The 15,002-nt window shown below is 26.7% G+C and overlaps 2 protein-coding genes across 2 annotated transcripts in view; one reads left to right on the forward strand and one right to left on the reverse strand.

Annotated features, from left to right (window-relative positions):
- LOC107444820 (L-xylulose reductase) overlaps positions 1-15,002 on the forward strand; it is a 51,143-nt gene that overhangs the window by 1,590 nt on the left and 34,551 nt on the right. The gene's annotated exons all lie outside the window — the stretch shown is intronic.
- Positions 1,113-14,347, reverse strand: LOC107444827 (L-xylulose reductase). The gene is made up of 7 exons (XM_016059059.5): positions 13,879-14,347; positions 12,017-12,114; positions 10,155-10,312; positions 8,346-8,388; positions 5,048-5,212; positions 3,181-3,301; positions 1,113-1,295 (listed from the first exon to the last, which is right to left on the reverse strand). The coding sequence occupies exons 1-7, from the start codon at positions 13,928-13,930 to the stop codon at positions 1,189-1,191; spliced, it is 744 nt and encodes a 247-aa protein (XP_015914545.1). The 5' UTR covers positions 13,931-14,347; the 3' UTR covers positions 1,113-1,188.

The following is a 15,002-nucleotide window of genomic DNA, read 5'->3' on the forward strand; positions in this document are numbered from 1 at the left end:
AAGACGATGCACAGTGGGCCAAAATTATTTCGTGGCCAAAATTATTATTTCTATAAAATTTGTTTCAAATTTTGGTTTTTTTTATGTGCAGGTAAATTGAACTCATAGTTGAAATTTTGAAATACACTAAAAATTCCAAAAAAACGAACGAAATGGCGGCTGAAATATGGCGAGAAAAAAATAATAATATAGTACGTTTAAATAATTAAATATAGCAATGAAATAATAATAATTTTCGTATTTTTATATTAAAAATGAAAAGCAAATTATATTTCCGGAGTAATATTACAGAATAACGCGAATTAATTAGAAAATAACGCGAAAAAATGAAAAAAACATAATTTTTGTTTTTCGGTATATTTAGTCCACCTTTGCAATATGGGCAAAATAGGGCAGGTTTTTTCGAAAGAAGAAACATCAAAGAAGACGACAAAAAAAGTTTAGCTAATTACTTCGTGGAACTTTTTGGAACTAAGTTTCGAAAGTGATTCAAACATTGTAAAATGTCAAATGATAAGATATAAACTATAAGTCTGTCAAGAGTATTAACTAATCCAACAAATTGAAAAATTGTACTATAATTTCAGACTAATTACTCTGATTAAAATTCAACAGTAAGGTGAAATTTCTATATATATTTCTGAAATATAAATTTAAAAGTTACATTTTAAAAAAAATTAACATATTTTTCACTACATTGTACTCTCGTTGGCCCAAAAAGTAAATTATAATGTTTGGATAGATACTTAATTTGGGCGATATTAAAACTGCCTGGACATATTTTAGTTGAAAATTTATTTTGACTTTTGGCCAAAGATCATGGTCTTCTGGACCACTGTGCGATGTGAAGAATTACTGATTTAGGTGGTAGTAAAGGTGCTGCAAATCTTAATAATTTAGATTGATTGCAAAACATTCTACTTTTAGATATCCTCTGATATATTACTTAATAGAACTGATCGTAATTAATTTATGAATAAAAAACTAATAACAAAGTAATTAAAATATAAGTTCATTTAGTGCATATATCTCAAATGATTCAAATACATTCCCTTGATGTTCTTATTTTTTTAAAAATTATTTTGAAATAACTGATTCCTTGACACTTAGCAGTGATACATACAGATAAGATATTTATTACTTTTCATGCATGTTTTATATAAACTAATACAAATATTTACATATTTTTCAGTAATATACTGTAAACCCGCCATCGATTGGCATTACTATTCCGGTAACCATAGCAGCTTTGTCGCTTAAGAGAAACAGAATTGGACGCACAACATCATCGACTTCTAAATACAAAAATAAAACAAATCAGCCATTAATTCAGCACGTAATAATAAAATGATTTTAAAATACTAGTTTTTACATATTATAACTAATAAATTTTTATATTAGAATAAAAAATTGATCATTCTAAGTTTCATTGTAAGTTTAAATTATGTCTAAGTATTCGTAAATATTTTATAACACTTTTATACTAAAACAGTATACATATAAATAAAGTAGCTACACAAGTATTTGGAGACTCATTATATCATAAAAAGATGCAAATTATCTCTCATAAAAAGCTATGTGTCTTCTTAATGTTTTCTTGTATTCTCATTAGTTTAAAAATCACATGATGTAATAAATAATAAACAGAGAAGTTCCAGGTAATTTTAGTTCTCATAAGTATTAAATTATTTAAAGTTTTAATTTTATAACTCTGTTTACATGTAAATTACTTATGCCTTATTTAACGATATTTATTATATCTTCTTAATAAAATTCATATTTTTGTAAAATTCCTTCAGCTAAGTTTTCAAATAAGATAGTCTTCAGTAAATATTATATTTTAAGAAAATTTCTTTTCCAGTATAATTTTTCTTTTGTAATTATTCTTGTCATTTAATGTTATAAAACATGCACATTTAGAGAAAAACTCTCATTATTGATGAATTAGTAATTCGTGAGTTGCTGTTATTTTTGACAATCATTTCGGCATGATATTCCACGGTTTTTGATATGAAAACCTCGTTACGATTTGACGTGGTTGACGTGAACTCACAAATGGTGAACAATAAATGCTGACTGAACAATAAATGCTGACTCTGTGCCCTCTTAATGCATTTTAGGAAGTCTTAAAAAATTTCTCCTCTAATTTCAAAACCATTTCCTCCAACTGACGGGACGGTACAGGGGTTAAAATTCCTGTTTTATATGCAAGTTAACCGAGCTAAATTTTAATGATGGAAAAATTCATTCGCTGATAATTTTTTAAATTTTTTTCCTAATCAGTTGCATTAATTAATCTGTAGCATCCATCGAAATTCTTACACGCGGACAACAAAAGGTAAAATTGATTATTACTAAATTCTAAGGTTAAGTGTACCGTGAAAGAACTAGTTAAGTGAAAGTAAACTCTTAAATAACTTATCAATGTGTTCGAAATGTCACGTATTGTAAATTATTTCAATGCAAATAAAAGTTAAATAAAGCTGCATTGAGGAGTTTTAACTAAACCTGAAGAATGATTTACATTGGCAGCACATTAGATTGTAATAATGATTTTTAAAAACCAATTCACTGTAAAAAAAAAAAAATTCCGGATCAAATTACGGTAAAATGGACCGACTCTCAAGTTGCCGGTACTTTTTATCGTAAAATCTATTTTTACTGGAACATGTCACGGAACAAAAAATCTGATATACAGTATTTTTTCCAATAATAATTACCGCAAATCACTGAATTACTTTAATTTAATACAAATTACTAAAAAATGAATTTTATGAATAATGCACCCAAAGAGTTGGTGCTTAATAACATAATTTGATTCGGAGTTTTTTACAGTGCATTTGCAATTTTAAAAATGTTGATCGTACTCATTATTACTGAAGATTATAAGAATTAATGTTGGAATCAGGGACTTGGTAAGTTAATAAATTGCATTTCATGACAATGGTATGATTAAGACTTTGCTATTAATTTTAACACGAATAATATTTTTTTCGCTTAATGATTAATAAAACTCAAAAGTAGTGAAATTTTCTCCGTTTTGGTTGAAACAGTTTACCAGCAAATTCTCCGAGCAAATATTTTGTCAAACTGAAGAAATTAGTATCCATCTTTATTTTTACTATCTTTATTTTAGTTATTTAAAATTTAACTAAGTGATTAATAAATATACATACGCACCGCAAAATCGTCCCAAAGGAGTTCTTGTCAAATATTTAGATCCTCTAGCATTACCAGGCTCAAAAGCCCATGTTGTCACTCTCGTTCGAGTTATAGCTGGATTCACGGAGTTAACCCTAATCTAAAGAACAGATATAAAACAGAATATATCTAACAATCTGTATATTGGTAATTTAATACAATATAAAATTTTAGAGTTTAATGTACAGAATTTTAAACTTGATGACAGATTTTCTTGATTTATGGTATTTTCAAATACATGTTGCGGAACATTGAGAAAATGTTTTTTGTTTTTAAAGCCACTTCCTTCTTTTATTAAGTCCCCCACTCCCTTTTTATAATAGTTTAACTAACAATCAGTCACAGAATTTTTACTAAAAGTAAATATTTGTAGTCTAATAAGCTTGGACTATTCATTTATAAAAATAAATAAAACTAGAATTCAAGCTTATTTTACTAACAGATCACAATGCAAACAAATTCTAAGATAGCAAAATGAATACATGGACAAAAAACATTTAGGAAAAATTACCGTCCTGCATAGTAATGACATTTCCTGCAAAAACACCATAATTTTGTTAATGGAATCTAATTATATGGTACTTAAGCCATTCATTTGGTAACTTTTTTGTTCATATGGTAATGGTTTACCAGAACGTTGCCGAAATAATAATTTTCTTATTACTACACATATAGTAAAAAATACTAAGTTGAAAATTAAATTAAGTCAAGTAAATATATTTTAGTATATATTCTAAGGATTCATGATAAAATTTTCAAATTTTATCACAGATTATAAAACCCTATTTTATTGTTAATTTTACTAAATTCTTTACCACAGTGCTTCAGTAAAAATTTCCGCACTTTTTGGTGTTCCCATAAAGACAGAAACACGGTGATTTTTACCATATTCTGACAATTTTTAAAAAATTTTTTCTTCCAGAGTACATATTCTAATTTATCAAAGCAAAAGTATAAAAGAAGAAAAATTAAAATTAAACAGTTAATAATGCAGATTAGCGTTCTTTAATATGACTTTAAAATTTACCCGAGTTACAACTGTTTGTTGATTTTAAAGTGACGTTAATTTTTGGAAACAATATCAATATTGAATAACATGCGAAAAACAATTTTTCAAATTTTAAGTACAGATAACCTCTTAAATGAAATATTTTAATGTAATATCCATTCATTAATACTTTATTTTAGTATTCTTACATTCATTCCATGAACTATTCATCAGCATTTCCTTTATAACAGAACATTAAACAATTTTATATCACCCAATTACAAATTTCTTTACCCTTGGAAGCAGAATTAAAAAAAAAAAATTATACTTTTTTCCCCGTTAACTTAGGTCAAAATAAGGGGAAAATATCATATTTGGCATTTTAACAATTAATGGTCATGAAATGCAGCATCAAACACTGGTGTTTCTCTTTCCTTTAAAGGTAAAATCTTCCAAGCAATAATTTTTCAAATTTGTATTAGTTAGGAGTTATTTAGATCAAAGAGAAGCAGTTATTCCTCATTGAAGTTTCTTTAATTTATGAAATCAGTAATTGATAAATTTTTAAAAATAAATAAGAAAAAAAAATTTAAACTACTTTCTTTTGAATTTTGTATTTGGATATTTTTAGTAACTATCAGACTGTTTTTTAACAATTAAAAAATAACAAAATGTATTTTCGCTTGTAAATGGAGTGCAGAAAAAAATACATGAAAGGGATTTTTAAAAAATATGATTAAAAAATGGCTCAATGGTATGGCGTCAAATGGTTAAAAAATAAAAAAATATTTTCAAAATCGTGAGTTTCATTGTGAATAAACGTGGAAATTTTGATATGGGAATTGAAAAAGAACATACATTATGAGGACCATATTCCACAGCCATGCTCCTGGTCAGTTGATCTACTGCCCCCTTAGTAGCTGAATACACTCCACGACACGGACAACCTCCCAGTCCTAAGACGCTAGACACATTTACGATTGCACCACCCTCACCTCTTTCCTTCATGCCTTTTGCTACTATCTGCAAAATCGCCAAATATTAGCTTTCATCAAAAAAAAATATAGAGGAAGCGTATGTAAGAATATAAGAAACATAAAAAAGTAAGAAAATTGTTCAAAACATATTTAATTCAAGAATTTGGAAGATTCAGTTCAATGGTTAAAATCTTGAATGGAAAGTAAAACTAGCCTTTTGACAAGGTCTCCAAGTTAGTCTTTAGGTTATTAAATTATGACACCGCTATTACAGAGTATATTTGAATGAATATTTCGACAAAAACTATGAAAGAAACATAAAATTCAAAAAAAATTATGCAATTTACATAAATGAAAGTTCAAAAATGAAAAGCGTTTTTAGCGGCTTACGATAAATTTTCTAACCGTGTGTTAATATGCAATTAATTCTCATGGTGCACATTATCTCTATTCTGAAATTCGTAATAACTGTTCTGAATCGCTATGTTCCTATTAGTACACTGGCTTTGATTGTATAAGTGTTTAAACTTGAAACTAACTAGAGTTTTTATAGATATGGGGAAAACACGAGAGTTGATAAACCCCTTCCTTTTCCCATTTAAATATATTCATTTTACTTAGTTGATGGTTGCCAAATTGCAGTATGGTATCAAGCAGAACCATTTTTTTTTCTGTTTTCGTGTCATTTGTTCTGCATTGTTCTGCAATCTGTCATTTTCAAGTGAAAAAGAAGAAGAAAAAACTTGTGATGCCACTTTCATAGAGAACAGCATTTCTTATTGCAATAAAAAAGTTGAATTCTTCAGATACTTTGATATACTGAAAGTCAGTACAATATGCACTAGAAAGTCAGTACAGTAGAGTCCCTATTATCCATATAATTGGGTGGAAAAGACAACGCGGATAAAAAAAATCTCGGATAATGAAAAAAAATCAAAATATAAATTGGAAATACAAAAAAAACCTTAAAATATATTCATATGTGGGTATGTACTTTAAACATACAACAGAAATATTTGTTCTACGTCTAAATGACTGAAACAACGAATAGCAAAGAAAAAAATATAGTACACACACACTTCATAAAAATATTCTGTTACAATAAAAAATAATAAACATACAATAAGCAAATAATTAAAAGTAATAAACCGCTCGTATTTGATTCTTGCTTTGAAAATACCTGTTTTTAATCCGAAAATGCACTTTCGATATCTTCGTTGTAATTGCGACGTCTTTGGAACTCGCTGATATTTGTCACCGCGTTTAACAGCTCGGGGATAATCGGGATTTCACTGAATATACAAGTATATTGTTCAATTTTATTCTCTATTTTAAAGTACTTGTTATTGTTATATTATTTTTAGTAATATTATTGTTAATATTATTAAAATCACAGTGATTATCTATGAAATATTTATTATTAATAGTACTAGGTGGTTTTGGTTTCATCAAGAAAGCATTAATGTACAACTTTTATCGACTTTTTTTTATCATCAACAGGAGTTAAACAAAAGAGCAGATATTATTTCAATGCAAACACTTTCGCGAGACAATGCAAACAATTTTAGAGTTTAAATTTGTTAAGTGTTAAAATTTGACATTGATAACTCCGAGCACATGATAAAATATATTAAAATCATGGCAATGATTTGAAACAAAAGTTTAATTCATAGGTAGGTAAATGCAAATATGTTTCTAAAACCATACTAGCCTGAGGATATTAAAAAATTAAAAGTATTTTTTAAATAAAAATAAAAAAATTCATTTTTCGGATCGTTATAAAAAAATTATATCCCCCTCCCAAAGTGTTGCCACGAATTTTAGCAACATACCATGCTTTTATTTAATAGATTTAGTAGAAATAGAGAAGCTTTACAAGCTTGGTAAAAAAACTTGAATGGAGAACAACTGATTTCGAAACAAAACTTTGAACAGAAACTTTTTTTAAAAAAATTAACTATTTAGTTTTAGATGATTTCAGCTTTTAGATGATTTCAGTTTAGAAAACATATGTTTTCGGTTTTCAGCTAGAGGGTTTCAGCGCTTTACTCATAGCCTTTGAAATTGTTAAGTGTAATCTTATACTTAGTGTCTAATTTCTCAGAATGACATAGGTCTCAACATATTTTTTTTTTTAAATTGAAACTTTTATTAAAAAATCTGTACACCCTTTAGGGAAAATTAGATTCATCGCTCCGATTGAATGATATTTCAGATTTCACTTTTGAGAAAGAAATCGAAAAGGTACAAAAAATTAAAATATACATTTCTTAAAAAAATAAAATAATGGTTTCATAAAATATTAAGAAAAAAAGTAAAAAATAAACGAAACAGTGAATAACATTCATAGCAGGATAGTTCAGTATACTGATACAAGCTAATTTTATGACATAATTTCGGCTCAGATATTTTATTTTTCATCAGTAAACAAATTTTTAAATTTTCTTTAGCCACAATAATTACTAAATTATTAGTCATATTTCTTCAGATATTAAAATAATAATTTACAAGAAGAACAACTCTGTTACTTCTATATGATTAGGTAGTAGTATATTTAAAGTATATATTAGCAATATTAAGAAAGCAAAATGCTGTATAAAATAAAGTGTTATATTAAGAAGATACTGAATATAAATGAAAAAATTTGAAACGGAAAATGCAAACTTTTGCCAATAAAATACTTCCGAATAAAATATACACAAATACCAACAATATACCTAGAATAGTGCCTCTTACATTCATAACATGATATTTGCTATCTTATCATGATCTATTTTATCATTATATCTTTCTACTGTTTTGGTATTTAATTGTTTGATTTGCTTTGAAAAATAAATATGTATTTAAATAAATCTTTCTCCAAAACTTTATGGATATCTAACTTCAGCATCGAAGTTTCAAAAGTTTTGATAATCTAGAAAGATATTCATAGATTTAAACTGGTCAAGAGTGTCAACGTTTTTTTTGTTTGTTTTACTTTCTTCCATCAAGTAGAATATAGGCGACTTACCTAAGAGAGGATAATATTATGATGACAGTTGAATCTCAAATCGACTATCTTACGTCAGTTTTTATGAGTGTTTAGCTACAAATGATTTTTTTGATCTGAAATATTTTATATTTCATTTTAATATTGTGCGTTTCTAAAATATTTGAAAAGCAAAATAATTTATACTTACCTGTGAAATAGCTATTATTGATTTGACGTTGGTATCAAACATTCTGAAACAGTTAAAAATGATAATAAAAATGATATAAATAAAGGTAGAACAGAAGGAACTAATTTTAGACTCAATGGAAAAATAATATTATTTAACAAAATTAGCGATGAAGTTGTTCAGGAAGAACGATTAATAACTTGATTGTTTGTTGTACTTGATTGTTTGTTGTTTTAATGAAATTAAAACGCGATTAAAACCTCTTTGAGTTATTAAATTTAAGACGGTGAAATACCTCAATTTGTTAGTTTTCGTTGTATAAGTGTGATTTTTAAATTAGAGGAAGAAAAAGCAAAATTGGAGATTTAAGCAAGGATTTAAAAGAAAAAAGAATTTAATATAACATTTTCAATTATATTTTTGACTAACTGATATTTATTAACCTAAATAACAGACATTTATTAAGCTAAACTAAATATTTATTTCATGTAATATAAATGCCAAGCTTTTTCTCATCAAAATCAGATCAATTTAATTTAGAAATATAGGGGCAAAATGTATTTTAAATTATTTAAAGAAATGCATACGAATTTTAAATCATACTAATTTATTTTAAGAAATGCATATGAATTTTAAATAATTTCGAATGCTGAAAAAAGTCATTATTTTTAAAATTTTGTCTTCTACTTTGAGTGTTACTTTTTCTTATACATCATACATTTTGAACTAAGAAATTTAGACATGTATTAAAATGCATCATGAAGGAAAAAAGGAATTGATAGTAATTTAATAAATAATTTATATTTAAATAAATTTATATCAAAATTTAAATAAAGAGTCATAAATTAAAATTTAACGGCATTTCTGTCACAAATAGTAGAAATAAACAAAGAATTCTCAAATTAAATTTTGTTTTTACCAATTTCTTTAAATATAATTGTGAAGTTAAAAATATGAGGATCTATTTTTTGAAAAAAACATCATAGGAATTTTTTTTAAACAGATGTTACTTTACGTTATAAAGCGTCAAAATTTTTTTTTACCCCTAATATAACCAATTTCAAAAGTCGAAAGTCAATATTATCTATAAGAGATTGCTTGAATTTAGTATAGTTTTTTACTCAAAGAGAATAGAAGAAAAATGATTCCACGGTCGAATTTTTGTGATGGTTTTCAAATTTCTGGATTTGTACTTTAAAACGTATCTTAATTTTAAATTATAATTTATACTTCCAGATGCAAAGAGACGTTCGCAAAACTTTGTCAGATTTTAACTCTGTTTCTAAAACTGACCTTACATGCGAAGACAGCTGAATTTACGAGTAGTTTTTGGGGTATCTTTCTTGTCTGCCAACTTTAAGAAGAAACGTATTCGATAAACGTGTACCTTGTTCTGTACAAATTAAATAATATTTAAAGTTTTTAAAACTCTAGTTAAAAACAATTTTATTATTAAAAATAATTTATTCCTCATAGAAATTAGAAATATAAAAACATAGAATTATTGTTTTATTCTTAATATGGAACATAAAAAAAGCATTACATATCATTTAAAACAAATCGTCTTGAACACGTCAAAATTCAATATATTTTTGTTTTAAAGTCAATAAATAAAAACTTAGTAATTAAAAAAAAGTGAAAAATCTATTGCAATAGAATTTCTATGAATAAGAATTTAATGTTCAGAGAAACCAATAAGTAGTTACAGAAACTGTTCTGAAAAGTCCATTGCAACTTTAAGGTTACAAGAATAAATCAACATGTAGAAAAATATGATCACGATAAGACATAGGGAAAGAAGTCGTAAACGGAATCTTTTTTCTAAATTACTTATTTATTCCTTCTTCGTCAAAATCCTCCAATTCTATTAAGTCTCCAGTAATGCCTGCATTATTAACCAACAAATGAATTGGACCAATATTTTCTAATACATTTTTCACTTTAGCCCATTCGCTGACATCCAAAAGTAACGTCTGGATCTTTGGACTCTGCACATAAGAGAAAAAAATATGCTGTAAATGATTTACTTTACGGTATCTAATTTTGTTTCTAAAAATAATTACTAGAAATAACCATGTGAGCTAGTAATGCTAGACGGAACTTTGAACTAAAATAATTTTTTTAATAAGCTATTTAAAATTAATTCATACAGGTTACTTCGTAATGACTGTCCTTTATATCTACGCTTAGAATCTTCGTCAAAATCAGGTAAAAAAGATATATCGAAATTTTATCTTTAATGTAAGAGAACATAATAATATACATGAAATTTAAGGAACGAATAACTATACTAAAGCAAGCGGGGTAGAAGACTTTTAAACCTGTTCCATTGCCGGAAGAAGCATAGAGTAGTTAATATGAAATAATTAGAAGTGCCTTGCAGTTAAAAACATGTAATTTTTAGAAACATCAGTTTCCTCCTGCAAGCAAACTGATTTTGTGACTAGTGATGCGACTTTTTTTATTGCAAAATTGTTTCTTCCTCAGTTAAATATTAATTTGCGACTCCTAATGTGCATAGTAATTTGAATTAGTTTCTGATAAAATTTTAGAACCGTACATCGAAAGGTAATTACTGAATGCCCTTAAATATTTTTCAGATTTTTTTAAAATTATAAATAAAAGATAGATAGTGCGTTTATTATAAGATACGTTTGTTATAAAATTGTAAAAAACATGAAATATTTTTTCAATTGGAATTAAAATAAGATATTCTTTAAATTTAAATCTTTTAAAAATGTGTAATTATAAAGGTATTTTTAGCTATCTTAAATAATTTCAATATTTATTACTTCAGAAAATATGTATTATAATTTATCAATTGTGTCTAACCAACGTTGAATATTAAACCGATCTAGCTGAAATCTAAAAGAATTTTTTTAGGTTAATTCATTTATTTGATTGACGTCAAATTTCTCCACCTCTAACTCATAATTAATCATTAGAAAGAAAGGTTTTCAAAAATAGTAAATGTGCAAAAAGCACTTTCAAATTCTCATATTATTCCGTAACATCTCAGGTTACGAAATCTTAGGTAAACGTTACGATACGTTACAAAATCTTATCTTAGTCTAACAATCAGTTCATGCATTGCATAGGATAAAAATAATTGTTTGTAATTTTTAATTCGTGGCCAAAAGGATTAACAAACATGACTAAACAGTAAATAGTGATAAAAAATCTGAATGCAACATTTTATAATTTCACAGTTGGAAATGGTACAATCAAGCATCTAAAAATGCCGGAAATGATGAATTAGCGGATATTCAGAATTCGAGTAATTAGTGATAGGATGATTTCGAGAGTTCCGATCTTAATTTTAAGAAAAAATATATGAAATTACATCATCATTCTGTTAAAAAATGGATCGAAATTTTCTTAACATTTTCACCATTTTTAGTGCAACCGTTTCCTGAGAAACAATTCAAGCAAAAATTTTCTTAAAATGAAAAATTACTATATTCAATTGTTAGTGATTTCACAAGTTGGCTCTTTAGTTTGCCACTTAGCTTGTTATTTCATGTTATTGACTTCTCGTAGGAGGTAATAACTTTTTTATATTATATATATGATGAAAGAGGTCAGTATGGGGCAAAATGTATAATCAGAATTTATATTACATGACCAATTACCGAGTTTTAATTTAACTGCGTGAGTGGATTTTGTTTTAAGTAACCAAAAAAATCACTTACTAACGAAGTCAATTCATCTAAATCTGACTGTGTCCTACTCACGGCTACTAAATCAGCGCCACACTCGACGAGCTTCAGAACTATTCCTCTTCCGATGCCTTTAAAATGAAAGTGAAAATCAAAACTTTAATTTCTCGCATTTTGACCTTCTTATACTTTAAAAAAAGTGAGACATTACAGACGAATTCGCATAAATTGATATACTGCTTTACTTTAACCTTGATATAACAAAACCCGGAATTTAATGAGAAATTGAAAATATTTGGTCGATTAAGTCAATTAGAGCAAATCTTTAGCGAGCAATACTTTGTAATCGGGGAAAAAGAAAATGTAGACGACTTCTCAAACTTTAAAATGAATAGATAAGAGTTTGAAAGCTTTATGTCTGTAGACGTTTATGTAAACTGCTGCTGAAGATATTGTATTGAAAATTCAATGAAGCAAATGAAAAAAGAATAATAAAATTGGTTATGATAACGACCGATGTGTAGATACGGAAGATGATAACGATTGACCATCCCAATGCAGAGATGCCAACTGCTCCGGACACGCCAAAATAATTAAAAAAACGGTAATTAACCACAAAATAAATATGCAAACATTTGACTATTTTTGCTTGTTTTTTTAAAGGCATAGCATGTCATTAATGCTACAAAGCGGTGAATTATATAAGCCTACGAATTATTTAGAAATAGTGGTGAATAAAAATCTACTAAATTTTATTTATTAAACCAAGAATCACAATTGATAAACTACCACTTTAAAATAAATATTTGCTGTCCGAAGCAAGTTGGCATCACTGCCAATGTACTCAATGGCTCTTTGAATGCACAGAAAAATTTCAAACTTTTTCAAAAGAGGGGTGAAAATGGCCTGGCTATGAATGACACTTCAAAGAGATAATGAGGCACTTAAAAGCAAATTACCTCATTGCGCCCCCTTTTGTATTAACATAAAATAAAAGTAAATAAAATATTATATTATAACAATTTAGGAAGTACATGATTTTTTTCTGAATTTTTCATATACCCGCTTTTTACAAGAACTCGATCTCGATTATTATCATGAAATATCGCGATCAAGATATTTTGACTCTTAAATGAATGAATTTTATTTTTAAGAAGTAAAATATAACATCAACAAAAAATGTGTATCGTCAATAGCGAAAATACAAAAACAAAATATTTTTTTTTAATTTTCAAAAAAAGGAATTGATGTATTTTTGTATTATCATGAGCAACCACTCTTTGTGTTCTGCAAGTCTAATCTATATTATTTCAAACATTATTTTTTATTATTCTTTTTCAAACTTAATTTACTTTTCTATAAATATTCTTAGTTCGTAACACACTCGGAAATGATATTGTACTTGATTGAACTAAATGAAAACTCATAATTGTACAAAAATGAAGATAATAATAAAATATAATTATTTTATCCTTTTTATAATACTTAAATAAAGTAATTTTTAAAGTGATCATCCTATTTTGTTACTATTTTATGATACAACTTTTGCAATGTATAGTAGTTTTTGAAGTCTAAATTCTGCATAAAGTATGTCCTGAACAATAGAAAAAAGAATTTATAAATTTTAATATATTTATTATCTTAAATATTTGATTAAAACATAAATGTATTCAAAAAATTATTCAAATATGAATTATTTCATAAATGTTTTTTATTTGATATATTTTTTTCAAATTTTTATAAGATAATATCTATAAAGAAAAGCATGAAAAATTTTTTTTGCAATATTCATTTAAATTCCAGAAATTATTACTTTATACTTTCAAACACAATTCAAGATTCTTTTTCGTAAATTTCAGTTATTACTTCTTAAATAAAAATAATCGGACTCATACCTTTACCCGCACCGGTTACAAGAGCTCTTTTTCCATTAAATCTTATCTCCATGATTTCTTCAATCGCATTGAACTTTTCTTTTAATATATTTTTTCACTTCCTCAGTCATTCACATTTGAGTTTCCTCTTTCAACATTTAAGATGCTATCGCTTATTTCATTTTTTTACTTATTGCGATAAGACGATTCTCCTTGATAACAAAATTTACGTGTTTTTGTTTATTTTTAATCAGCACATTTATTTTCCTTCAATTGAAAGAATTTTACGAAACTTTAAAGCAGATGAAAACAAACTTTTTACGAAAAATGACTAACGCTTAACCCATCAGAAAAATTACATTTCGAATTTAGCTCATCTTGCTCGAACGGTTCGTCGTAGAAAGTTCTAATGTCTTCAGTGACCTTTCAGTGAGCTATCGATATGCCAAATTTTATCGCTTTTGGTCTGGTTGTTTAGGAGTTTATAAAGGACACTCTCAGAGACAGACATTCATTTTTATCTACACATATAGATTATTACTGTAAACAAACTTACTTACTCTGATGTAAAAAAATCCTGTAAAAGCGTGAAACACTATTTATTTAATACTTGACTGATACGAAAATTGAGCTTGATTTAAAATGACTTAACCGCTGGCATTACTTTCACGTTGATACTAAGGAAGTTTAAAAGCAGAATTATATATTGTTTTACTATATTCCGAATTAACTATCTACAGTATTGAGTTTGACCAAAGACTTTAGTACGCTAGTGCATAAGTATCGTTTATGTATTTTAGCATGATTGGTGGTATTTGCTTGTAGTACTGAAATTCCAATGTCTGATGTCTAATTTAGATTTAAAAACGAAAATTAAACCGAACACAAGGTAATTCATAAAATCTGTACCCTTAATATATAAGATTCTACAATCTTATGAAGAAAGAAGATAAAATAGTAAATTAAGGGTTACAAATTAAATTGAATCGACAAAAAAAAAACATCTTTCAAAATCTAAAAAATAATCATTCAAAACATGTTTAAGTGTTGGTTGAAATTTAAAGGTGTTTCTAGTATCCATGTTTAAACTCCTCTGTGTTTAATATATCAAAAAGTAGGTTTTGCATTATGTTTTATACAGCAAC

Source organism: Parasteatoda tepidariorum, chromosome 2 (genome assembly GCF_982258835.1).
Source record: "Parasteatoda tepidariorum strain Cologne lab strain chromosome 2, Ptep-v5.0, whole genome shotgun sequence".
NCBI classification, from domain to species: Eukaryota; Metazoa; Arthropoda; class Arachnida; order Araneae; family Theridiidae; genus Parasteatoda; species Parasteatoda tepidariorum.